Source organism: Nycticebus coucang, chromosome 18, assembly GCF_027406575.1.
Source record: "Nycticebus coucang isolate mNycCou1 chromosome 18, mNycCou1.pri, whole genome shotgun sequence".
In the NCBI taxonomy this organism is placed as follows: domain Eukaryota; kingdom Metazoa; phylum Chordata; class Mammalia; order Primates; family Lorisidae; genus Nycticebus; species Nycticebus coucang.
The window spans coordinates 32,219,701-32,246,755 of NC_069797.1; the positions used below are offsets into that span (position 1 = coordinate 32,219,701).

General features: G+C 44.9%; 1 protein-coding gene and 1 non-coding gene across 5 annotated transcripts in view; both read left to right on the forward strand.

The window, feature by feature from the left end:
- Positions 1 to 27,055, forward strand: part of PHF12 (PHD finger protein 12) — a 51,209-nt gene that overhangs the window by 19,018 nt on the left and 5,136 nt on the right. For 2 of the 4 annotated variants that reach the window (XM_053569635.1, XM_053569636.1), the window contains 9 exons: positions 6,931 to 7,003; positions 9,934 to 10,327; positions 12,316 to 12,436; positions 14,062 to 14,194; positions 17,420 to 17,584; positions 21,506 to 21,664; positions 22,260 to 23,055; positions 24,217 to 24,342; positions 26,210 to 26,353. In XM_053569635.1, coding sequence (XP_053425610.1) covers positions 6,931 to 7,003; positions 9,934 to 10,327; positions 12,316 to 12,436; positions 14,062 to 14,194; positions 17,420 to 17,584; positions 21,506 to 21,664; positions 22,260 to 23,055; positions 24,217 to 24,342; positions 26,210 to 26,353 — 2,111 coding nt within the window. Of the gene's footprint in view, positions 1 to 6,930; positions 7,004 to 9,933; positions 10,328 to 12,315; positions 12,437 to 14,061; positions 14,195 to 17,419; positions 17,585 to 21,505; positions 21,665 to 22,259; positions 23,056 to 24,068; positions 24,343 to 26,209; positions 26,354 to 27,055 lie in introns of those variants that run through there. The other 2 variants (XR_008375583.1, XM_053569637.1) reach the window with 2 other exon arrangements.
- LOC128571441 (small nucleolar RNA SNORA36 family) lies at positions 7,789 to 7,920 on the forward strand. Its single transcript, XR_008375854.1, has one exon. It is a non-coding gene; the product is annotated as a small nucleolar RNA SNORA36 family (small nucleolar RNA).

Sequence of the window (27,055 nt, forward strand, 5' to 3'; positions counted from 1 at the left end):
TATATATTTTTTTTTTTTTTGTAGAGACAGAGTCTCACTTTATGGCCCTCGGTAGAGTGCCATGGCATCACACAGCTCACAGCAATCTCCAACTCCTGGGCTTAAGCAATTCTCTTGCCTCAGCCTCCCAAGTAGCTGGGGCTACAGGCGCCCGCCACAGCGCCCAGCTATTTTTTGGTTGCAGTTCAGCCGGGGCCGGGTTTGAACCCGCCACCCTCGGTATTTGGGGCCAGCGCTTTACCGACTGAGCCACAGGCGCCGCACTAAGGCTATATTTTTTGATGGGGTGGATAATAACTTGTTTGTTTTGTGTTCACCCTCCAGTGTGGTATCTAGTCCATTGGTAAATAAGTAGTGGAGGCTCAATAAATATTGACTAATACAGAAGGAAATCTCAGCCTTGAGGTTAAGGAAAATACCCTGAAGGATATTCTGTTGTGTTTCCCAGAAATAAGAGAACTATTAAAGAAGGTTCTTAAAAAAACAGCTTGGAAACTTTGTTCTTTTTTTTTTTTTGAGACAGAGTCTCACTTTGTTGCCTTAAGTAGAGTTCTGTGGCATCATAGCTCACAGCAACCTTAAACTCTTGGGCTCAAGCAATCCTCTTGCCTCAGCCTACCCAGTAGCTGGGACTATAGGTGCCTGCCACAATGCCAGCTAAGCTTAGAAACAGATTTGGGTTCCAATTTTGCAACTTATTAGTTCTTAAGGCTTTAGGTAAGTTTGTTTCCTCACCAATAAAATGGGAATAAGAGTTAATTATCTTGGGCAGCGCCTGTGGCTCAAGGAGTAGGGCATTGGCCCCATATACCGGAGGTGGTGGGTTCAAACCCGGCCCCGGCCAAAAACTGCAAAAAAAAGAAAAAAGAATAAAAGTTAATTATCACAGAGTGGGGTAATGAAGATTAAATAAGAGTATTTGTTAAAATATTTTGTGAACTTAATACACTAGATGTAAGATGAAGTTATCACTCTGTTATTTCCAGGCTTTACTGATTTGAAAGCACATTCATTTTTTACAGGCACCAATGGCTCATTATAGTGTTTTCATGGTTGTCACTGCCGAGTAGCTGAAACGTTGATAGAGTAATCTAAGTATTACCTGACTTTTAATTTTTAATGATTTCCTTTTATAAATGATGACCTCCAGCGCACTGTTTCATTGGTATATAGGGATGAGAGAGAGCTGGGGAAGATCCTTATTTTTCGTGACGGGAATATCATGATTTAAAGGCTCTGGCATGTGTATAATTGTTTCAGAGTTGCACATTAAGCTTATGAGAACACCAAATTTATGGGGAAGGAACTTCAAGATGGCAGCTGAGGCAAGGAAGTCCTCAGAATGAGTACATGATTACCCTGAGGCTGCAGAACCTCCTTTCACCCTGGAATCCTTTTCCTGTCAGCTGTGTTTCTGATACGGAGTAAAACAGCCTCTTTCAGAACTGGTTCCTGAGCTTACCTGAATGACAGTGTCTCCTGAAACCATGTCATGAATCCTTTCCTCTAGAAATTTGAGTTGAAAATTTGTCTTCTGAATAGGTTGAAAGAAATTGCTTGGAGCAGAGAAGAAACATGATCATGAGAAAGCTTTGTGATGAGCGATATGTTCCAGGGAGATTCCTATGTTCTAGTAGTACCTATGATGATCTTTTTCTAGAAACTTAGAGCTTCCTTTCCTATCCATGCCATCTTAGATATTATTGCCTTCTCTCAAGATATCATTTCAAATTTGTTATTTCAAGATTCGTATGTTCTGTCTCTTTAAAAAGCAGCAAATCTCAACAACTAAAGAAGTGAAGGTCTCCATCATTTAAATGTTCTGTGTTTATCCTGGAGACAATACTTGGATTACCGTGGTCTACTCCCTAAATGCATAATCCACATCCCACAGGGTAGACCTTAAAAAAAAGTAATTTATGTCACATTCATGTACACAGCTCTAATTTAATAATAAAAACAAAAAAAGTAATTTATGGGTGGGCTGGGTGCAGGGGATCATGCCCGTAATCCTAGCTCTGGGAGGCCAAAATGGGAGGATTGCTTGAGGTCAGAAGTTTAAGATCAGCCTGAGCAAAAGCAAGAGACCACAAGGCTGGGCACAGTGGCTCATGCCTATAATCCTAGCGCTTTGGGAGGTCAAGGTGGGTGGATTGTTTGAGCTCATGAGTTCGAGACCAGCCTGAGCAAAAGCAAGATCCCCATCTCTACTAAAACTAGAAAAATTGAGCCCAGGAGTTGGAGGTTGTTATGAGCTCTGATGCCACAGCACTGTACTGAGAGCGACAAAATGAGACTCTGTCTCAAAAAAAGAAAAAACAGCGAGACCCCCATCTCTACAAAAATAGAAAACTTAAAAGGGCATGGTGGTGTGTGCCTATAGTCCTAGCTACTCAGGAGGCTGAAGCAGGAGAATCACTTGAGCTCGGGAGTTTGTTCATAGCTACAGTGAGCTATGAAGATGCCATTGCAGTATAGCTGGTGTGACAGAGCAAGAACACTCTGTCTCTTAAAAAAAAGAACCTATGGCCATAATCTAGAATTCTGAGAAATGGAGAAATGTGTGTTACTGAATGTGGTGTCTGTCTCTAAAAGTGATCCTTTAGAAAACCAACAAGAAGGGCGGCTCCTCTGGCTCAGTGAGTAGGGCGCTGGCCCCATATACCGAGGGTGGTCCCTTCAAACCCAGCCCCAGTCAAACTGCAACAAAAAAATAGCCAGGCATTGTGGCAGGCACCTGTAGTCCCAGCTACTCAGGAGGCTGAGGCAAGAGAATCTCCTAAACCCAGGGGTTAGAGGTTGCTGTGAGCTGTGATGCCACAGCACTCTACTGAGGGTGATAAAGTGAGACTCTGTCTCTAGAAAAAAAGAAAACCAACAGGAAGGGTGGCACCTGTGGCTCAGTGACTAGGGCACCAGCGCCCCATATATCGAGGGTGGCAGGTTTGAACCCTGCTCCGGCCAAACTGCAACAACAACAAAAAAAAAAAAAATAGCCAGGCATTGTGGTAGGCACCTGGAGTCCCAGCTACTCGGGAGGCTGAGGCAAGAGAATCGCCTAAGCCCAGGCGTTGGAGGTTGCTGTGAGCTGTGACGCCACAGTACTCTACCGAGGGCAACAAAATGAGACTTTGTCTCTAAAAACAAAAAAAGAAAACCAACAAGAAGGTGCTTTTTTTTTTTTTTTTTGCAGTCAATGTTTTAATCTAAATCAAGTACACGTGTGTATATAGATTTTCAATTTTATAGTTCAATAACTTATTAAAAAATGAAAGTAGAAACATAACTATATTCTAAGCATTGATGTTATTTCAATGTAATCTTCATAATAATCTAATGAAGTTATTATTATTTATTTTTTATTAAACCATAGCTGTGTACATTAGTGTGATCGTGGGGCACCATACACTTGGTTCATAGATCGTTTGAAGGAAGGTGCTTTTTAACATTTTGCCTCTGTGTTAAGAAAGACAATTAAAATTCAAGTTGTTTGGGTGGCGCCTGTGGCTCAGTGGGTAAGGCACCGGTCCCATATACCGAGGGTGGTAGGTTCAAACCTGGCCCCGGCCGAACTGCAACAAAAAAAAATAGCCAGGCATTGTGGCGGATGCCTGTAGTCCCAGCTACTTGGGAGGCTGAGGCAAGAGAATCGCGTAGGCCCAGGAGTTGGAGGTTGCTATGAGCAGTGTGATGCCACAACTCTCTACCGAGAGCAATAAAGTGAGACTCTGTCTCTACAAAAAAATAAATAAAAATAAAGTTGTTTAAAGAAAATCAAAGTGAATGCAGTGGGGTTATTTAGTATTTGAAGTTTAGGTTTGCAAATATGGGCTTTAACTCTCATGTCTTCTCATTGTTTTATGACTTAGAAAACCCTAAGTACTTTTATGTGTGATTTAACCACCAAACAAGTGCCTGCCTAATTGCATTACCTTGTCTCATGACTTTGAAGGGGTGTTATACTCACTTCTTAGAAGCCCGGTCTTCCCCAGTTCTTTAAATTAAGGTTAAGGAAGAAAATAGCTTTGTATCTGTGCCCTGAATGCATAGAGAAGGGTATTTGGGTACAGAATGGTTTGAGTACAGTGTGGTGTAGAAGTGCTGTAGGGAACCAGAGATTTAGAAAAAAGATTCCTAGAGAGAATACCTCAATTGAGCCTCAAAAGATAGAGTTCACCAGGTAAATGAGGAAGCAGTGGGTGGTGACTCTGGAGTGAGCAGAGACACAGAGATGAGAAACTGCATATGGGCTGTGCAGAGAGCCAGCAGATTGATGGAGCTGGAGAGTCAGTGTTATTGCCATAGGGGATGGGGAGGAGCACCATTGAAGGGCCTTTTAGTCAGGAGAGTGATAAGATTATAATTGTGTTTCTGTATAAAACATTCTGTCAACAAATTTGGGAATAGACTAAGCAAAGCATGTAAGGCGAAAGATCTAAACTTGTACCCCTTTACCTCTCCCTTCTCCACTTTACATGTTTGATGTAGGGTATTGTGATACAAAGCCAGTGGGGCAGATGAAAAGAAATGATGAAAAACAGAATCAGAAGTAACAGCCTTCGGGGTTAATTTCAATATGACAATAGCTGAAGCATAGCAAAGTCTGTAGGCCTTTGCAAATTACATAGATGCCTTTCAGTAGTTTGGATGTGGCCTATTACAGAAATACTGTACATTGGATAGAATGAGGAAAGTCTTTATAGGTGAAATTCACCTGTGTTCCTCTAGGGCTTGGAGACTGGCCAATAGACCACTATGTCTCCTGTTTTCTGCTTCCTGGTAAGCATCCTCCTGAGATTTCACTAAGGAAACAGGAAGTAAGGAAAGCAGTGAGCTGTGAAGGCTTGGTGAGCACCTGCCATGTATGCTCAGGGCTCCAGGGAAGCACTGCAGAACAGTAGCTAGGAAAATTTGCCAAGGCAAGTACAGTTTTAAGTAGAAATGGCAAAACATCATAGCTCTGGAACTTAAAGGAGAGTCCTTGCATATTGTGCATACTCAAGTTTTTGTTTGTTTTTGCTATTTCTCACATTCTTTGAAGAAAAATTTCCTCTTTACCATTCCAAGTAAGTGACTGCCAAGAACCAAAGGTAGGAATTTCTTAAGCATGAATGTAGCCTTCTTCTGTATAGCAGTGATTTTGAAACTTGGGTGTTCAGCAAAATCACCTTGGGAGCTTATTTTTTTTAAGACAGAGTTTCACTGTGTCCCCTCGGTAGAGTGCCGTGGTGTCACAGTTCACAGCAACCTCAAACTTTTGGGTGAATGATTCTCTTACCTCAGCCTCCCAAGTAGCTGGGATTATAGGCGCCTGCCACAATGCCCATTTTTTTGTTGTCATTGTTTGGCAGGCCCGGGCCAGGTTCGAACCCGCCAGCCCTGGTGATTGTGGCTGGTACCCTAGCTGCTGAGCTACAAGCGCCGAGCCACCTTGGAGCTTATTAACACAAATTGCTAAGACCCCCTCCTAGAGTTTCTAATTCAGTAGATTTGGGGTGAGGTCTAAAAATTAGCATTTCTAATAAATTCCCAGGTGACATTTAATGCTCCTGATTTGGAGACAATACTTTGAGAACCACTGTTGTATAGGCATTATAAATGTGACCTTGCCAAAGATTTAATAAAGTTTCATGTAGTGCTTGGGGTAACCTTAATGGAAATCAATGACCTGGAGGATCTGTAGGTCCCAGCACTACACAGTTCTAGTTTTGATTCAGTATTGACTCACTCAGTGACTATTGTGTGTACAACCTTTATATTATAAAGATAAAAAGAAGGAAAAGATCCAGTCATTGTCTTGTCCCTCTAATAAAAGAATAAGAAAACTGTCGGCCAGACTCTGTGGCTCATGCCTGTAATCCTAGTACTCTGGGAGGCCAAGGCGGGTGGATTGCTTGAGCTCACAAGTTCAAGACCAGCCTGAGCAAAAAGCGAGAGACCCCGTCTCTACTAAAAATAGAAAAACTGAGGCAAGAGGATCTCTTAAGCCCAAGAGTTTGAGGTTGCTATGAGCTGTGATGCCCTGGCACTCTACTGAGGGCCACAAAATGAGACTCTGTCTCAAAAGACAAACCTATTTCTAGAGGAGGGATGGGAGGCTGTACAAAGAATTTGTAGCTGTCTTTAATTCACCACACTGCTATTTGAGGTAGGCCTTAAAGGATGAATAGTGTTTTGACAGGCATAGCTTTTTAGAGGAAGAAATACCAAGTCTTTAAGTTACTTAATGGGGAAAGATACCTGAAGGGGGCCTGGAAAGATGGAATGGGACCACATGAGAGGCTCTGAACAGCAGGTGGAAGAGCTTAGACCTACACTAATAGACTTTATAAACAGTGTGGTGGGCATCTCATGGTGCAGAGTTTGAGCATGACTATCTGGGCTCTAAACTAGTTCTTTTTTTTTTTTTTTTTTTTTGTAGAGACAGAGTCTCACTTTATGGCCCTAGGTAGAGTGCCATGGCATCACATAGCTCACAGCAATCTCCAACTCCTGGGCTTAAGCGATTCTCTTGCCTCAGCCTCCCGAGTAGCTGGGACTACAGGTGTCCGCCACAACGGCTAGCTATTTTTTGGTTGCAGTTCAGCCGGGGCGGGTTTGAACCTGCCACCCTCGGTATATGGGGCCGGCGCCCCACTGACTGAGCCACAGGCGCCGCCCTAAACTAGTTCTTTGTACCTTTTCCCGTAAGCCCAATATTATAGCTTTGGATTTGATTCTCTTTCTCAGGTAAGCGGGATGTTTCTTAGAGTATAATACATGATGCCAAGTAAGCATTTTAAAAAATAAGAGACCCTTCCTACCAGTGCTTCAGGACTGGCCAAAATAAGGAGTTAGGAGCATGTAGCTTTCTGCTGGACCTAGCTAGGCTTTTTCCTGCTGCATCGAAAGGTTAGTTACTTAGTCTTGCATTTGTTTTTTTCCATACAGTAACCCTCCACTGAGTGAAGAGATGTTGCCTCCTGGGGAGTGGATGTGTCACCGGTGCACTGTTCGCCGAAAGGTAATAATCCTGCTTTCTGTAGAGTTTGCTCAGAATGCCAGACATAGAGAGGACTGATACTCTAGAGTTAAAATGGCCTGCCCCAAAGGCATTTTCGTCCCTTCTTGTCTTTTCCAGCCCTGGAATCACCCTACTCTCTGCATAGTGACTGTTTGGAATCTAGTAGGACCTAAAAATCCAAACACAAGCTGCTGAAATGGGCAGAAGAGGTGTGTTAATTTATTGAGCCATGTTCAGTCACCAGTGACGGGAGTCATCTGATCTCCTTATTGACTTCCTAATAAGTGGTCTGAATGTGGCAGCTTTATCCATGGCTGAAAGAAAAGCAGGCTGCTAGATGAAAAAGGGAATTTTCTCTAACACCAAGGCAAATAAGTCACTGGTATCCAGAAGCTTCGCCAGGAATATTGCAGGGAAAGGTTTTTGAACCCATTTGTACCTCAGGTTGCCTGATCTCTCTTTTAGCTCCACTTCCCTTAGCTCGGATAGTTCAGTACTGGCTTTAAGAACATGGTTCCTGGCTTAGGACATGTAGCTCAGTGGTTAGGGCGCCAGCCACATACACCAGGGCTGGGGGGTTCAAACTCGACCCTGGCCTGCTAAACAATGACAGCTATAACAAAAATAGCTGGGTGTTGTGGTGGGTACCTGTAGTTACAGCTACTTGGGAGACAGAGGCAAGAGAATCGCTTAAGCCCAAGAGTTTGAGATTGTTGTGAGCGTGAGAGCCACAGCACTCTATTGAGGGCAACATAATGAGATTCTCTCAAAAAAAAGAGAAAAGATTCCAAAGTGTTGAGTTTAGTTCAGGGAAACTTTCCTGTTCTGTTAATTAAACTTTGGGACATTGAAATGGGATAGGGGAAATGACTGGATAGAAAGTATTATTCTATTCATTTATCTCCTAACCTTACCAAAAAGAAAGAAAAAAAAATGGTTCATTATTTTTTACTTTGAGAATTTTTGTGAGGTACGAGAGCTAAATTCTCCCTTATCAAAAAAGGAAGTATGTTTCTACTCAGATTATGATTGAACCAGTCCTCAAAGATACAGGCTATGGATTACAATCTGTGAACTGTAACCCGCCCAACAGTGATGATACACTGAGCAACTTTTCCTCCATTGTGACATCACCTTTGTTCTCCTCGCCCCTGAACATGATGTCACAATGAATGATGACTTCCTTGGTTGCAGAAACAGGATGAGGACATGATTCAGAGATTGTGGTTTATGTGTATAACAGTTTTCAGCCTTTAAGAAAAAGGTAAACAGGCAGACATTATTTTTTAAGTATGTGCACAAGAGTTTCTATTAAAAAGAAAGCCAAAGCCAAGTCAGCCACCTAACCACAGCAGAACCTCGCTGTCTCCTAAAGTTCACAAACCAGCCTGTCTTCCAGCCTGTCCACCTTCTAAGAACCTTTTCCTGAACATCCCCAATTAGATTACAACAGGGCCACTCAAAGAAGCTGGACCTGAAAGGGCTGGGAGGAGCTAAGGGAGAAGAGATAAAGCTGGGTAACAAGGGAAGGGTAAAGAAAAGGAACTAATGTTAACATCAGTGCACATCATATACTAGGTGTTTTACTTGTAATCCCATTTAATCCATACACAACCATCTCAGGGTACCAGTAGTAGATCCTCCATTTTAGAAGGGATGAAACTTAGACTCAGAAATGTAGATTAACTTTCCTAGGGATTTAAAGACATTGGCAAAGCTTTGTTTCTTCAACGGTTTTCTAGAAGCAGAACTATTTTCTGAGAGGATTATAATATGTCCTTTCTAACAGGGTACTTCTGAGATGCTGCTCTGACCTGCTTTCATGTGGACCTCTTTGCCTGCCAGTGTCAAATCTGCCTTTCCCACCACTACTGCTCCCCTTTGGCCTCATGTTTTACATTCAAATGCATTGAAATGATACATCCTTGGGGCCACTCTAACTCCTGACATTCAGATCCTGTCACAATTCCTAGCGGAATCTAGATTTTCCTCCAACTCAGAGCCATCCCTCTCATGTGTATGACTCTCCTTATCTCCACTATATTCCTAGGAGGAACAGAAGAAAAGGTTTTTATTGTCACTTTACAGATGGAGAAATTCTGCTCACCTACCTGAGTCACCCAAGGTCAGAGGCAATCGTGGTAAAACAGACAAGATCCCAGATCCTCTGACTGGAGACCAGTGTTAAACCTTCCTTTGACCGCTCTATTTGGGGTTTTAGAGAAAATTGCATTATCGGGAATCACATTCTGTTGGGTACACTTAAGTCTTTTTCTACTTGCCTACCTTTCAGGAAGTGTCATTTTCAGAGTTCTCATTAAAAGTGAAACATTGGAAGCTGTCATTCTTGAACACCATGATTGCTGGGTTGCTCCCCTTCCCATACCACACCTGTACCTTGATTGCAGTTACTCTGGGTGCCAGCACCCAACCTCCTTGAAATGGGCACTCTACTTGTCCAGTTTTACTACCTTTGCTTTTTCAGATTTTCTTTATTTTGACCAAAGTTCTAAAAAAATAATGAGAAAGTCAGGATACTTTAAGACAAACTACAGTTATCTATTGATTTTCACTGTTATTCTGACTATTCCTACCTAGTCTCACTAAATTTCTCACTCTTAACTTTCTAGCCATCTATAACATATATGTTATAGATGTTGTGTGTTGTATGATGTGCTAGGGTTAATGATTTGAAATTGTTCCTAACTTTCCACACATTTTGATGATTCCCTGCTGTAATAGTTGTGTCAGCTTTAGATTGTTTCTGTTATAGTTGTGTCAGCTTTAACACCAGTGTTCCAAGTCCCCAGATGGATGATTGTCTTATAAAGCTCTTTCCTAATTTTAGTTAGTGGTCTTTCAGGACTTTGTAGCACCTATCTCTTTTTCGTGGTACTTTTCATGATGAGCCCACCTATTCATTTGCACAGAAACGAGAGCAGAAAAAGGAGCTGGGTCATGTCAATGGACTGGTGGATAAATCTGGCAAACGGACTACATCTCCCAGCAGTGACACTGACTTGCTGGACAGATCAGCTAGCAAAACTGAACTCAAGGCTATTGCCCATGCCCGGATCCTGGAAAGGAGAGCCAGCCGGCCTGGCACACCCACATCCAATGCCAGCACAGAGACCCCCACCTCTGAGCAGAATGACGTTGATGAGGACATCATTGACGTGGACGAGGAGCCAGTAGCAGCAGAGCCCGACTATGTGCAGCCCCAGCTGAGGCGGCCCTTTGAGCTGCTGATTGCTGCCGCCATGGAGCGGAACCCTACCCAATTTCAGTTGCCCAATGAACTGACTTGTACCACTGCACTACCAGGTTAGCCAAACCATCATCCTACCCCCTCCCCCGTCCCACCTTTCCTAGAGAATCATTGTCCAGCAAGTGAGCAGTACCGCCTGTAGGGTCAGTTTATGCAGTTCCCATCTTGGCTGTTCCTGGTTCTGCCTACAGAGATCTTTAAAGGTTTTAACATTACATTACAATGCTTATTCAGTTTTCCATTATCTGAGTATCTAAACTCTTTTCCTACCATTTCCCAGTATTTTTTTAAGTAGGTACTATAGCCACGTGGTTTAAAAATCCAAAAACATACCAAAGGCTTACAATAAAAATTTCTCTTCCACCTGTGTCTGCCATTTGCCTAGTTTCCACTTTCCGACCCATCACAGGTAACCTCTGGTTGGTTCTTGTTCAGTCTTGTCAAATTTCCTTACACATACAAAAACAAACATAGATATACATACGCTCATTATTTTCTCCTTAAATAACATACTAAAGATACCACTCTACATCTTGTTTATTTTGCTTCACAATATGCTATAAAAAGTCTTTTCATATTAATGTAGAATTTCCTTGCTTTTGTAAATGGTTGCTTAATAGTCCATTGTATACATATTGTAATTTGTTTAATCTATTTTCTATTGATGGACATTTAGGTTACCATGTCTAATCTTTTGTTACTTCAGGTAATGCTTCATATGAATAACTTTGTAAATACATCGCTATACACATGTGTAGCTCTATAAGTGTATCTGTAGGACAAATTCTAATATTAGAATTGCTCAGTCAAAATTGCATATACATTTATGGTTTTGATATATATTACCAAATTACCCTCCCCTGTTGTTGTTTTAAATCAAGTTCTGTTGGGAAGCTGAGGTGGATAGATTGCTTGAGCTCAGTTGAAGACCAGCCTAAGCAAGAGTGAGACCCCATTTCTACTAAAAATAGAAAAATTAGCCAGGCATTGTGGTGGACATCTATAGTCCCAGCTATTTGGAAGGCTGAGGTGAGAGGATTGCTTAGGTCCAGGAGTTTGAGGTTACTGTCAGTTATGATGCCATAACTGGGGTGACAGGATCTGTCTCAGAAAAAGAAAAAATCAAGTTCTGTTTCTGCTTGATACCACAAAGCTTTTAGGGAAGCTTTTCTTTTTCTTCCCAGAGAAAGCAAAATTGATAGGTTTAAGAAAGATGCATATGGAATCAAAACTTTCCTGATTTCTATAAAATCACAGTTAAAATGTAGTCTTAGCCACCTCCACAGAAGAGTCCTGTTGACTTAGGCATTTATATTTCTTTTTGTTTTTAGAGACAGAGTCTCACTTTGTTGCCCTCCGTAAAGTGCTGTGGTATCACAGCTCACAGCAATCTCCAGCTCTTTGGCTTAGGCCATTCTCCTGCCTCAGCCTCCATAGTAGCTATAGGCACCCGCCACAACACCCGGCTATTTTTTTTTTTTTTTTTTCTTTTTGTAGAGACAGAGTCTCACTTTATGGCCCTTGGTAGAGTGCCATGGCATCACACAGCTCACAGCAACCTCCAACTCTTGGGCTTAAGCGATTCTCTTGCCTCAGCCTCCCGAGTATCTGGGACTACAGGCGCCCACCACAATGCCCGGCTATGCCCAGCTATTTTTTGTTGCAGTTTGGCTAGGGCTGGGTTCAAACCCACCACCTTCAGTATTTGGGGCCAGCGCCCTACTCACTGAGCTGCAGGCATTTATATTTCATAGTTTAGCCAGTGTCTAAACCTAGGTTTCTAACCACTTTATGTTTGCAAAACAGTTAAATGTATTTCTGCCCCTGAGAAGTGCCTTCTGATCATGGTTCTGACTTACATCTCAGTCTCCTTTTCCTCCCTTTTCATTATTTTTTCTCACCTGGAACCAGCCTCAGTGGCCCTCATTGAGATCCATGTCTGAGCCATGCTTAAGATCTATTCTTTCATTTAATGTTGTTTCCATATTGCAGGCTAGGAACTCAGAAGCCAGGGATAGCTCAGTACCACCAATTTCTTTTCTAGGTTCTAGCAAGAGGAGAAGAAAAGAAGAAACCACAGGGAAAAACGTAAAGAAGACTCAGCATGAGTTAGATCACAATGGTCTCGTTCCCTTACCGGTCAAAGTCTGTTTCACGTGTAACAGGTATTTTCTTTCATACCAAGAGGCTCTTCTTCATATCCAGCAAACGATGCTTTTTTTCTTCAGTCACCACTTCCAAACCAAGTATGTTGAATATGGATAACCCATATTCCAATGGAATCTCTACACAGAGACTGACTGATAAACGGACTGATGAGAGCTTTGAATATGTTCTCTGAAGAATCACAGTACAGGAATACTCTTAACTATGTTGGTAAAGGCTAGAACAAAAGGAGTTAAGACCTTAGACTAAAGTTGTGAGTTATTTAGACTAGCTGGGCTAGTAGAAAGAATTCTGGGCAGTAGGGACACAAGTCCCTGAAAAGGGCACAGAACATTGTTAAATCACTGAAAATGAGTTTAAAAGTAGTACAAAACAGGCCAGGAGTGGTGGCTCCTGCCTATAATTCCAGTACTTGGGAGGCCGAGGCAGGTGGATTGCCTGAGCTCACAGGTTCGAGACCAGCCTGAGCCAGAGTGAGACCCCATCTCTAAAAAACAGCTGAGTGTTGTGGGGAGCACATGTAGTCCTAGCTACTTGGGAGGCTAAGGCAAAAGGATCACTCGAACCCAAGAATTTGAGGTTGCTATGAGCTCTGATGCCACGGCACTCTACCAAAGGTGACCAAGTGAGACTGTCTCAAAAAAAAAAAGATAGTACAAAACTATGTACAGTGGTTTATTCTTATAATCTCAGCATTTTGGGAGGCTAAGGGAGGATCACTTGGGGCCAGAGGTTTGAGATCAGCCTGGGAGCAAGACCAGGTCTTTTTTTAAAAAAAGAGGTGGTAAAAGTATTCTTAGTGGTTTGTGTGCATCAGACCAGATGACTTCCAAAAGCCCCTAGGCTGCCCCAGTTGTACCTTCACTGAGACACTGGTTTCCTTCAAATAGGATCTCTTCAGTGACAGAAACCAGCTGCTTCAATTACTGAAGCTGGACTTGTTGGCTTGGGTGAGTTAGAAGGACTGTATTATGGTCAGAGCAGGATAGCAGGAGGAAATAATTATCAGCAAAAGCTGTAGGGAACTAGTTAGAACAGTAAAACTCTAAGCCAGGACAAACTGGGGCTCCAGTGCAATTCAAGGACCCAAGGAACATTATAGTTATAAATTGTAATTGGCTTTTGCTTAGGCCCCCCCTCCCTTGAACCATGTTTACATGAATACATGCAAAATCATTTTCCCAGCATACACCTCTCTAGTTGTCAGTTCTTCCTAGTGCTCATGTAGAAAAGGAATCTTCTTGCTGTAGTTACAACTTAGAAAGGTTGCTAGTAATTTTTTTTTTTTTTAATGAAATAGTTCCTCTCTTTTAAGGAGTAGAAAGATCAGAGCAGTGTTGGAGTTGGCTGTCTTCCCCCTGTGGATACTAAGCATTGATCATTCCTACTCTTATAGCCACTTTAACTCTACTCCAAGTAAACATTCACTTCCCCACAAGTCACATTCTTCTATTAGAAGAGAGAATAATAGCCTGGCAGGAACCCCCAAATTCATCCTGATGGTAAATGTAACTGAATCACTGGAGGAGGAATAGATGAGAGAATGTTGTTAGGCTTAGGGAGGGGAGACTATTCCACAGTGCAGAGTATCTTGCCACAAAAATGGCCTATATCTCTTTTGCAGGAGTTGCCGCGTGGCTCCTCTCATCCAGTGTGACTATTGCCCCCTCCTGTTTCACATGGACTGCCTTGAGCCGCCACTCACTGCCATGCCCCTGGGCAGATGGATGTGTCCGAATCACATCGAACATGTGGTGGTAAGTACAGCAGTGTCCAGTCACTTCTCTACAGGCACAGCTAGGATATAGACTGATTTGGTAGAAAACAGTAAGGTCAGCTTTGTGCCAGAGTTCACTATTACCTCACAAATGCTGGTTTCTGTAGACCATTCTACTTGGTTCTGATTATTTGAACATAACTCCACTGTGCATTTTGCATTTTCCCACAATGCCCCATTTTGGTCATAGACAAATTTGACCCACTAATGTTTAGTTATTTGTGAGTAAATTTCTTCCACAATGAATTAAACAATTGATATTTAGCCCTAAAAAAGGGAATATATTAGATCCAACCTTAAGGAAATAAATAGTAGACCGGAATACGTATATCCCAGGCACCAAATGAGTTTCTTTCCTTTCTCTTACTTTGTTGAATTCTTTACAACCTCATTATGATGACATTCATGTAACAGGAGTTCAGTGAGTAAGTCATTGAATGAATGAATGGTTTCAGGATCCTATTACTTCACCTCTCAAGAGCCTTGGGTACATTTCCCAGACTGTTTCCTGAGGCTAGAACAGAGGTGTCATTTGCTATATTTCCAAGAGTTTAGGTTTAGGACTGAGTTTTTAGGCATTTAAAACAGTCACTCACAAGATTGAACAGGGGAGGGGTTCAGGAAGGGGAACTCCATCATAAGAGCAGCCTTTCCAAATTAAAGATTACTACTTAAGATGCTTTCTATCGTCTATTGACCAGATGCGGTGGCTCACACCTGTAATCCTAGCACTCTGAGAGGCTGAGGCCCGTAGATTGCCTGAGCTCACAGGTTCAAGACTAGCCTGAGCAAGTGCGAGACCCTGTCTCTTTAAAAAAAAAAAAAAGCCAGGCGTTGTGGTGGGTGCCTGTAGTCACAGCCACTTGGGAGGCTAAGACAAGAGAATCGCTTGAGCCCACGAGTTTGAGGTTGCTGTGAGCTGTGACGCCACAGCGTTCTACCAAGAGTGACAAAGTGAGACTCTTCTCTCAAAAAAAAAAAAAAAAGATGCTGTCTATCAAATGATGATAAGCATGGAATGACCTCCTATATGGCAATGTTCTCCTGACCTTGCACTGAAGGAACCTCAGTTAACGACTTACACATACGGGCGGCGCCTGTGGCTCAGTGAGCAGGGCGCCGGCCCCATATACCTAGGGTGGCGGGTTCAAACCCAGCCCCGGCCAAACTGCAACAAAAAAATAGCCGGGCATTGTGGCGGGCGCCTGTAGTCCCAACTACTCAGGAGGCTGAGGCAGGAGAATCGCCTAAGCCCAGGAGTTGGAGGTTGCTGTGAGGTGTGTGATGCCACGGCACTCTACCGAGGGCAATAAAATGAAACTCTGTCTCTACAGGAAAAAAAAAAAAAAAAAGACTTACACATACACTTCATATTCTTTTGACACATGCCACTCAAGAAAGATTTACTGGGCGGCACCTGTGGCTCAGTGAGTAGGGCGCCGGTTCCATATACTGAGGGTGGCGGGTTCAAACCCGGCCCTGGCCAAACTGCAACAAAAAAATAGCCAGGCATTGTGGCGGGTGCCTGTGGAGGCTGAGGCAAGAGAATCTCTTAAGCCTAGGAGTTGGAGGTTGCTGTGAGCTGTGACATCATAGCACTCTACCAAGGGCAATAAAGTGAGACTGTGTCTCTATAAAAAAAAAAAAAAAAGAAAGATTTACTTAGAAGAGGAAGCTTCTCTCTGAGGTTCCCTGTGTGTGTCATTTTGCTTTCTGCTGAACGAGAATAAAAGTGACCATAAGCAGTTAACCTAAATATGTATCTTAAAGAGTAGCTTTCCAGCAGATGAGAAATTATTAGTTGGTTAATTTTTTACTACCCACTTAAAAGTTTCACCTAATTTATTAATAAGGAAACTGCCACAACCAATCTTTTCTTTTGAATTAAAGTTTGGGGAGCCAGATGTTGAGGAGGAAAATTGGCATAGTTTCTGCAGGCTATTGCAGAAACTCCCTTCTCTTCCTCTGTCCTCTAAGAACAGTCCAAGATTTTCTGCCTCCCACAGAGGAAGACTGTGATATCAAGAATGTTCCCGGGGCAGTGCCTGTAGCTCAGTAGGCAGGGCACTGGCCACATACACCAGGGGTGGCAGGTTTGAACCTAGCCTGGGCCAGCTAAAATACAACAATGACAACCGTAACAACAACAAAAAAGAATACTCCCCAGTACTGTGAATTAGGAATAGAGCAAGACACACAGGATTCTGGTCCTGACCCAGTTGCCAGCCAGGCTCCTATTTAGGACACAGTCCTGCTTCCTGTGAGAGAGGGCCCTGCTAGGGAGTCTGAGTCTCTCTCTCTCTCTTTTTTTTTTTTTAAGAGACAGTCTCACCTTGTCACCCTCGGTGGAGTGCCATGGCGTCACAGTTCACAGCAACCTCCAGCTCTTGGCCTTAGGCAATTCTCTTGCCTCAGCCTCCCAAGTAGCTGGGACTACAGGTGCCCACCACAACACCTGGTATTATTATTTTTTTTTTTTTTTGTAGAGACAGAGTCTCACTGTACCGCCCTCAGATAGAGTGCCGTGGCGTCACACGGCTCACAGCAACCTCTAACTCTTGGGCTTACGCGATTCTCTTGCCTCAGCCTCCCGAGCAGCTGAGACTACAGGCGCCTGCCACAACGCCCGGCTATTTTTTTGTTGCAGTTTGGCCAGGGCTGGGTTTGAACCCGCCACCCTCAGCATATGGGGCCGGCGCCCTACTCATTGAGCCACAGGCGCCGCCCAACACCTGGTATTTTTTTGTTGGTAGTTTGGCCAGGGCCGGGTTCAAACCTGCCACCCACAGTATATGGGGCTGGTGCCCTACTCCCTGAGCCACAGGCGCCGCCTGAGTCTGAGTCTCTTGAGGACCAAGGCTTGCATCTCCTCTGGAACCTGTGCTGCTGTTAGGATATCCTGACAAAGGATTGTCTGAGCTGGAACAGAGGACTGTCAGAGGCTAAATTGGAAGGGCATTTGCTTGCTATTTCTGTTTCTTGTCTTTAGTCCTCTCTAGGGAACAGGATTGGGCAGGGCTGAGGGGGAAGTCTCATCCATGTTCCCTTGCCCTCTGGCAGGAGTGCTAATATCCTGGCCCCTGACAGAAGGAACCCTTTTGGCCAAGGGCTTCCAGATTTTAAACCCAGAATGGAGTTAGATGGGGTGGGGGTGGGGGCTTCTGAATCTCACCATGGGTTATGGGTGTGTCTGCTTTGTCTCTAGCTGAACCAGAAGAATATGACGCTGAGCAATCGGTGCCAGGTGTTTGATCGTTTCCAGGACACCATTTCGCAGCACGTTGTCAAAGTGGACTTCCTGAACCGAATCCACAAGAAGCACCCTCCTAACCGCCGTGTGCTCCAGTCGGTCAAAAGAAGAAGCTTGAAGGTGAGTCACAATCTATGCAGGGAAGATGGTGGCCTTTGATTGCCTTCATGGGATAGCAGATCATTGACCCAATTTTATAAATGAGACTGGAGCCCCAGAGATTTGTTTGTGGCTTCTCAGCAAGTAATGAATGTGATCTTACACTTCAATACTTGAGGATGGCGGTCAGCATTATGAGAGCCAAACCCCAAGTAGGCCTTTGAAGTCTGCAAGTCTCTACTTCTCCAAAGGATGAATAGCTTTTATTTATCCTGTCCTTCCAAACACATGTGTACTCTGCTATTACTGCCCCCTCACCTGACACTCATCCTGTCCTTCTTAGACAGCCCCTGTCCCAAACTGATAAGAGAGAGCCATGTACAAAATGGCTCGGCCCAACACAATAGCTCACACCAGTAATCCCAGCACTCTGGGTGGCCAAGGCAGGTGGATTGCCTGAGCTCACAGGTTTGAGACCAGCCTGAGCCAGAGTGAGACCTCAACTCTAAAAATAGCTGGGCATTATAGCGGGTGCCTGTAGTCCCAGCTACTTGGGTGGCTGAGGCAAGAGAATCACTTAAGCCCAGGAGTTTGAGGTTGCTGTGAGCTATGACGCTGTGACACGCTACCAAGGGTGACAAAGTGAGACTTTGTATCCAAAAAAAAAAAAAAAGCTCTTCCCTGCTTAGCAACTTAAGAAAAAAAGTCCAAAGGAAAGTTAAATCCCTTTTTCCAGGCTCCTGTTAATACATCATCAGTACTCCAAATTGTAGCACTGCTGTAAGGATACCTAACATTTATAACATTCAGTTAGCCTAGAGGCTGAACACTACCCTGTTTTCCCGAAAATAAGACAGTGTCTTATTTTAAGGTGTGCTCCCAAAGATGCGCTAGGTCTTATTTTCGGGGGATGTCTTATCTTTCCTGTAAGTAGGTCTTATTTTCAGAGGATGTCTTATTTTCGGGGAAACGGGGTATATACCTATAAATAAACTTGATTGATCGTATTTGAAATGATCCAACAGAAACCAGCAATTCTCAACTACAGCCACTTGGTGGCAGCCACATTTTAAAATCAATCAAATAGACCACTGCCATCGTGTCCAGTGTGTGTCAGTACTAGCAAGATGCTATTAGAAATTATATAACAGGGCGGCGCCTGTGGCTCAGTGAGCAGGGCGCTGGCCCCATATACCGAGGGTGGCGGGTTCAAACCCAGCCCTGGCCAAACTGCAACAACAACAACAACAAAAAATAGCTGGGCGTTGTGGTGGGCACCTGTAGTCCCAGCTACTCGGGAGGCTGAGGCAGGAAAATCGCCTAAGCCTAGGTGTTGGAGGTTGCTGTGAGCTGTGTGATGCCACGGCACTATACCGAGGGCAATAAAGTGAAACTCTGTCTCTACAAAAAAAAAAAAAAGAAATTGTATAACAAACTTTAACTGGGCAAATATGTATACTTCAATGGAAAAGCAAGTTTTCTAAAATGAAATTCAAGTGTTTTCAGTGGGGGTTGGAGATATTAAAGGTGTTATGCCTCATACCTCAGTAAAACAAATCGAAAAGTAATCCAGAGTATGTACTTCGCTGTGTAGATTTAAAAGAGAGCCTGACTGCTGAAGTGAACAGACCAGGCTGCCTTGATAAAAATTCTGTCATTATGGTGCCCCCTCCTATTTTTTAAATGTTTCCCTGCTGAGGAAAATCCAAAACACTTTGTACTTGGACAGTTCAAGAGTGAACTGAGGGCCAGGTGCGGTGGCTCACACCTGTAATCCCAGCACTTGGGAAGCCGAGGCAGGTGGGTTGCCTGAGCTCCCAGGTTCAAGACCTGCCTGAATCAGAGCAAGACCTCATCTCTAAAAATAGCCGGGCATTGTGGTAGGCAGCTATAGTCCCAGCTACTTGGGAGGCTGAGGCAAGAGAATCACTTGAGCCCAAGAGTTTAAGGTCACTGTGAGCTATGACTATGTGGCACTCTACCAAGGGGTGACAAAGTAAGACTCTGTCTTATAAAAAAAAAAAAGTGGGGCGGTGCCTGTGGCTCAGAGGAGTAGGGTGCTGGCCCCATATGCCGGAGATGGCAGGTTCAAACCCAGCGCTGACCAAAAAACTGCAAAAAAAAATAAGTGGACAGCACCTGTGGCTCAGTGAGTAGGATGCCGGCCCCACATACCGAGGGTGGTGGGTTCAAACCCAGCCCCAGCCAAACTGTGACAAAAAATAGCTGGGTGTTATGGCAGGCACCTATAGTCCCAGCTACTGGGCCGCTGAGGCAAGAGAGTCACCTAAGCCCAAGAGCTGGAGGTTGCTGTGAGCTGTGATGCTACAGCACTCTCCAGAGGACGACAGAGTGAAACTCTGTCTCTTAAAAACAGGGGGGGCGCCTGTGGCTCAAAGGAATAGGGCACAGGCCCCTTATGCCAGAGGTGGCAGGTTCAAACCCAGCCCCGGCCAAAAACTGCAAAAAAAAAAAAATTGAACTGAGGACAATAACACCATAGGACACTGACAGAGAACTCAAGCTCTTTCCTGGAACATTGGCCTTTATCCTTGATTATAGCAATGCAGGCATAATCTGCTGAGAAATTTCTTTCTGTGTTGGAAGTTCCTGTTCACTCTTCCCCCCTGGGGCAGCCTTAAACTTCCATTCCTCCTATTCCTCCTCTACCCATTCCTGAACAGTGTCAGAAAGCCCATGGCACCAGCTAACGCTGCGATGGCAGTCACTGTCAACTCACATTCTTTGTCTTCCTCCTCATATTCAGACTTAATTTCACCTGCCCATCCCACAGCCATCTCAGTCTCAACCTGCCTAAGACCAACATCTTCTGCCTCTCCTAATCTGCTCTTCCTCCTATATTTCCTATTTCAGTGAATGATAAACAATGTCTACCTAGTGCTTCAAACCATAATTCTGGGAGCTATTTTCAGTTCCTCTTGCCTTACCCTCCATAAGGACTTGGTCACCAAATCTATTGGTTCTCTGGATGTTTTCCAAACCCACCATGTGCTTTTTTACATCTCTGCCTATATGCTATGTCCTGACACTTATTACCCCTTATATCTGCTTAGGAAGTTCCTTCTCAACTTCTAAGTCTCAGCTCACATGCTGACTCATTATAAAATCTTCCCTAATCCCAAATTCCTATTCCTCAAACTAAAATAACTGTTCTCCTTTGCATTTTTTACAGCACCTTAGACATGGCCTCTGTTCTGGAACCCACGATGTTGTATTATAATTGTTCTGTGTTTATATCCCCACTAGTCTGTGAGCTCCTTGAGGGCAGGGTTTAACTTTTATTCATCTCTGGATCTCTAGGACTTGGAACAGTGCCCAGACACAAGAGGTGTTCAATAAATGTTGGTTGAATGTATGAATGACTGTTTGTATGGCTCTTTCATTCTTACTTGGTGTGCTTCAGAGTGTGTCCCATGACTTTGTACAACAAAGAGGTGTTCAGTTGTGTCATGAGTGAACTGGTAAAGAAAACTAACATTGATCGTGTGCTTGTGATGAGCATTTCTACCATGAATGTTCTTGTCTCTCACAAAAGCTCCCAAACTTGACTTTGAGCAATAAGGACCTGGATTACCACTCTGGAAATCTGTCTAATATCAGTTTTACTCCTTTCATGCCAAAGCAGATGACAACATGTAAAGATTTCAGGGTTCTGCAAGCATCATATCTTGATGAAGAATAGTGGAGGCCCCACCTGCTATTTCCATTGCTGTGCCTTTGCAGGCCAATTTGCATGTATCAGAGTCAAAAGAAATGAGGGTCTCAGGAGTTGCAATGCACTGAGCCTCCTTGACCTCAGTGGACCCCAGAGTGGATGGTCCCTTAGGCATCAATACCACAGACAGAACAGCATGCCAGGAAAGAATCAACTGGACATGTTGGTGCTATCTCCTTCTTCCTCCTTCTGTCTATCCTGAACAGGTTCCTGATGCTATAAAATCTCAGTACCAGTTTCCACCCCCACTCATTGCACCTGCAGCCATCCGGGATGGGGAGCTGATCTGCAATGGGATCCCTGAGGAATCACAGACGCACCTTTTGAACTCTGAGCACTTAGCCACCCAGGCAGAGCAACAAGAGGTGAGTGAAGGCAGGGTTGGGATTCTAGATCTAATCTTCCTTTTATTTCACCACAGATTTTACTGCAAGTATCCTCAGTGTCATTCCCATCCCTGTCCCTACCCACCCTCACCCTAACCCCCTCAAGAGTTGAGTTTTTCAGAGACAACTTCTGGCTCAGATACCAAAGGCAAGTAAGAGAGAACCACAGAGTCAACTGGTCTGCTTCTCACCATTAGTCCCCCCGTTCACTGTGAGATGAGCAGATCTATGTTGTAGAAGGAGATGAGTTCACCTGTAGAGAGTTCGGGCAATAGTGCTGGACACACTGCAGGTGTCTAGGTATTTGCTGCGTACCGGTCGTGAGGTGAGCCTTTATGGCAGAGCCAAAGTACAAACCCCAGGCTCTGCTGATGGGTGTTGGCTGCTGAATATACCCAAGTCTTGCTTGGGAATGGAAATGGAATCCTGTCAGGAGTCAGGCACACCCTACCTGGACATTCCTGATGGGACTTTGGAAATAGCTTGTCAACTGTGCTGTAGGCCTGGCCACTGTAGCAGGAAGGACTAGCACCTCCCAGGCCTCTCACCCTCCTCTCCTCTCCTTCCATTACAGTGGCTCTGTAGTGTTGTTGCGCTCCAGTGCAGCATATTGAAACATTTATCTGCTAAGCAGATGCCTTCGCGTTGGGACTCTGAGCAGGCAGAGAAGGCTGATATTAAGCCTGTTATTGTGACTGACAGCTCAATCACCACCTCCCTGCAAACAGCTGACAAGGCACCTATACCTTCCCACTACCCCTTGTCCTGCCCCTCAGGAATTAGCACCCAGAATTCCCTGAGCTGTTCTCCACCCCACCAGCCCCCAGCCCTAGAGGACATCGGCTGCAGTTCTTGTGTGGAAAAATCCAAGAAAGCCCCTTGTGGGACTGCCAACGGGCCAGTGAACACAGAGGTGAAAGCCAATGGCCCACACCTGTACAACAGCCCCACTGATTCCACGGACCCCCGGCGACTTCCAGGCGCCAACAACTCCCTACCAGGCCTCTCACACCGGCAAGGCTGGCTCCGGCCCCTCACACCACCAGCAGCAGGGGGCCTTCAGAACCACACCGTCGGCATCATTGTGAAGACAGAAAATCCCACTGGCCCCAGCTCTTGCCCCCAGAGGAGTTTGGTTCCTGTCCCAAGCCTGCCCCCTTCCATTCCTAGCTCTTGTGCCAGCATCGAGAACACCAGCACTTTGCAAAGAAAGACTGTCCAATCACAGATAGGACCTCCATTGACAGATTCAAGGCCACTGGGCTCACCCCCAAATGCCACCCGGGTGCTCACTCCCCCCCATGCAGCAGGAGACAGTATCTTGGCCACAGGAGCCAATCAACGATTCTGCTCACCAGCGTCATCATCAGGTGAGTGCTGCTCAGACTTGTGATGACTTGGAATAATTTTATGTTCTTCAAAACTTAAGATTCCAAAAATACTTACATCCCTATGAGTACTTCAGAGGACTTTGACCTCTGTATTGTTCATTCTTTCCCCATTTTTGTAGTAGAAGAGGAAGCACATGTTAACTTGTCCCCATTTTTATAGATGGGACTGCTTAGGCTCTGAAAGCTGAAGTGATTTCCTTAAGGTGACCTACTGAGTCAGTGGCAGGAATGGAACTACAGCCTGGGTCTCCTGTCTCCTTCCCACATCTTCCAGGCCTAGTCTTCTGCCTGTTTTGTTCCATCACCTTAGAAGAAGGCAGCATGCTGTCTGGAACCACTGTGAGATTCTGGGTAATGGTCTCAGTGTCTCATGACTCATATAAGAGACTAGATCCATGAGCAGACCCTCATAGCCATCTTGAGGGACTTCATTGTCAGGGAAGCAGGGACTGAAAGCAGCACTGCTTTTCAGAAGCTTGTCCTCGGGCCACATGCCAAAGGGCAATCCCTTAAGTCTATACTTGGCCTAGTGTGGACCTGTTCTCTCAGCTATCCCCCATCAGCACTCAGGACATCAAGGTTGCTGACTGGAACCACCCCCTGTGGTCTCTCCCGTCTGCACTGAAGCCGGCCTCCTAGTCAGCTGGGAGTCTCGGTAACCAGGTGACTGTGACCTCTCTGCATGGGGGCCCCTGGTCCCAGGATGGCCCTACTCTCAGGCTTATGTTCTTGTCTCGGTTTATCTCTTTTTAACACCAGCGTGGATAGATTTTGCACGCTGTGAGTTGTACTTCAGTTGGCAGGAATTGCTGGGGCAGGCACTTTATAGTTAGGAGTAGAGGCAGCAGGGAGGTGGTTCTGGCCCAGAGAATGAAGCTGCCCCACCACTTTCCCCAGAGCTGTGGATTTCAATTGTTCTCAGTGCTCTGGAGACTCCTGCGTGCCCGGGTGCTTTGTCGTTCCGTCTGCCCTTCCTCACCACACGTTTTTAGCTCTAGGAGTTCCAGAGCCTATGGGTTGAGAATCAAGAAGGGAACATCACCTTGGGTCCGAAATCCAGACCTGTCTCAGCAATGGGGGATTGGACCGGTGGGTTTCCCTCAGGCGACGTAAGTAACAGTCTTCCTGCTCCGTCCCCAGATGGCAAGGTCAGCCCCGGCACGTTATCCATAGGAAGCGCTTTAACCGTACCCTCTTTCCCAGCCAACTCTACTGCCATGGTGGACCTCACCAACTCACTTCGAGCATTTATGGATGTCAATGGAGGTGAGTGAGTGAGCTGCTGTTCCACCAGTTACTAGGGTGAAAGAGCTGTACAGCATTGGGCTCATTTCAAAAAGGAGAAGGTGGCTGGGTTTGGTGGCTCACTAATGTAATCCTGGCACTTTGGAAGGCCAAGATGGGAGAATCACTCGGGGCCAGGAGTTGGATGCCAGCCTGGGCAGCATAGCAAGACCCCATTTCTACAGAAAAACTTTTAAAAAATTAGCCAGGCATGGTGGCGCACGCCAGTAGTCTCAGCTACTTGGGAGTCTGAGGTGGGAAGAGGATCACTTGATAAGAGAAGTTCAAGGCTGCAGCAAGCTATGATGGTGCCATTGGACTCCAGCCTGAGCCACAGAGTGAGCCACTGTCTTTTTAAAAAAAAAAGGAGAGCTGGGTGCAGTGGTTCACCCATATAATCCTATCACTCTGAAAGGCTGAGGTGGGTGGATTGCTTGAGCTCAAGAGTTCAAGACCAGCCTGAGCAAAAGCAAGGCCCTGTCTCTAAAAAAAAAAAAAAGCTGGGTGTTATGTTGGGACCTGTAGTCCCAGCTATTCAGGAGTCTGAGGCAAGAGAATCACTTGCATGGCTCAGCACCCACAGTTCAATGGTTAGGGTGCCGACCACATACACCAAGGCAGGCAGGTTTGAACCTGGGCTGGGCCTATTGAACAACAATGACAACAAGAACAAAAATAGCCAGGCATTGTGGCAGGCGCCTGTAGTCCCACCTACTTGGGAGGCTGAGACAAGAGAATCACTTAAGCCCAAGAGTTTGAGGTTGCTGTGAGCTGTGACGCCAATACACTGTACCAAGGGTGACATAGTGAGACTCTTGTCTCGAAAAAAAAAAAAGAGAGAGAGAATCACTTGAGCCTAAGAGTTTGAAGTTGCTGTGAGCTGCGATGCCATGGTACTACCGAGAGTGACAAGGTGAGACTCCGTCTGGAAAAAAAAAAAAAAGAGAGAGAAGGGATACCTGATCTCAAGGGTGAGAGAGATGGGGTTGAAGAATGTCCCCTTAAGTAGAGGAGTGGGTAAGAAAGCAGGCTCCTTTCCTATCTCTACCTTCTACACATGTATATAAACATAGTCAAAGACAAAGGGAGGACAGCAGAGCTGAACCAGTGAGAAAAGGACATACTCACTTCAGGTCGATCACCTGAATTTACGTAATAAAACCAGGCGGCTTCTTGCTCCATAGGAGGGGCCTCATGTGTGAGAAATCCCCAAAATCAATGAGAATGGGGCAGACCTTGTAACAGAGGATGGGTAGGCTTGACACCTGTAGCTCAACCAACTAGGATGCCAGCCACATGCCGGAACTGGCAGGTTTGAATCCAGGCCAGGCCCACCAAACAACACTGACAACTACAACCAAAAAATATCCAGGTGTTGTGGCAGGTGCCTGTAGTCTTCAGCTATTCAGGAAGCTGAAGCAAGAGAATCACTTAAGCCCAAGAGTTTGAGGTTGCTGTGAGCTGTGATGCTGTGGCACTCTACCCAGGGTGACAACTTGAGACTGTCTCAAAAAAAAACAGAGGATGGGTAGAAAATATCCCAGTCTCAATATGAGACATCTAGGTCCTCACCCACAGACAGGCAAGTGGTTTGTTTTGCTCTGCCTTCCTAAGATCACTTTAAAATTCAGGAGGCAGCTGCACAGACTGCATTTGGCCCCCGTCACTGCAAATGTCAAGTGTGATGCCCAGCTCCAGATCCCTGTACCACTCTGTACTCAATGCTGGTTGAACAAAAATCACTTGGCTGGGTTTTTGAAGTGTAAAGTATTTGCTGTATGATCCTTACCTACTTCCCCATTCCATTTCCACCTCAGCTGCTTTTTAATCTTTCTCTTTTGGTTAATAGAAATCGAGATTAATATGCTGGACGAGAAGCTGATCAAGTTTCTGGCCTTGCAGAGAATACATCAGCTTTTCCCCTCCCGGGTCCAAGGTTCACCTGGCAGTGTCGGGACACATCCGCTGGCGTCTGGAGGGCACCACACAGAAGGTTTGCATGCACACACCTGCCACCACACCGTCAGATCTCTCCTCTGTATGCAAACACCCACCTTGCCTCCATGGACAATCTGAGCTTTCAAGTATCTCAGATCTCCCTGTGTGCTTTATTAATAAAGCATCGTGGTTTGTTCAGAGAATAAGATGACAACCATAGCTTTCTGATCAAACTCAGGAAATCTGTTGTAACTCTTTCATGCAAGTCTACTTTACAGTACAACAAAGCAGTTACCAGTGCCTTTGGGTATATGTGTTATGCTTTCTGCTCAGTTGCTTTCAAATATTTGAAATAGAAGGTTTTCCCTAGGCCAGTGGCTCACACCTGTAATCCTAGCACTCTGGGATGCTGAGGCAGGTGAATAGCTTGAGCTCATGGGTTCGAGACCAGCCTGAACAAAGAGTGAGACACTGTCTCTACTAAAAATAGAAAAACTGAGACAAGAGGATCACTTGAGCCCAAAAGTTGGAGGTTGCTGTGAATAGGATGCCACAGCACTCTACCCAGGGCAACAGCTTGAGATTGTCTCCAAAAAAAAAAAGTTTTCCCAAGAATGAACTTCTGAGCTTCAAGGTGAAAAATACAATAACACTGAGCCAGCCTCTTGGAAATTTTCCCCAAGTGGTTAACTCTGCTTCAGCTATCTTTGAACATTAGCCATTAAGAACCTCAATGCTGGCTCAGCACTTGTGGCTC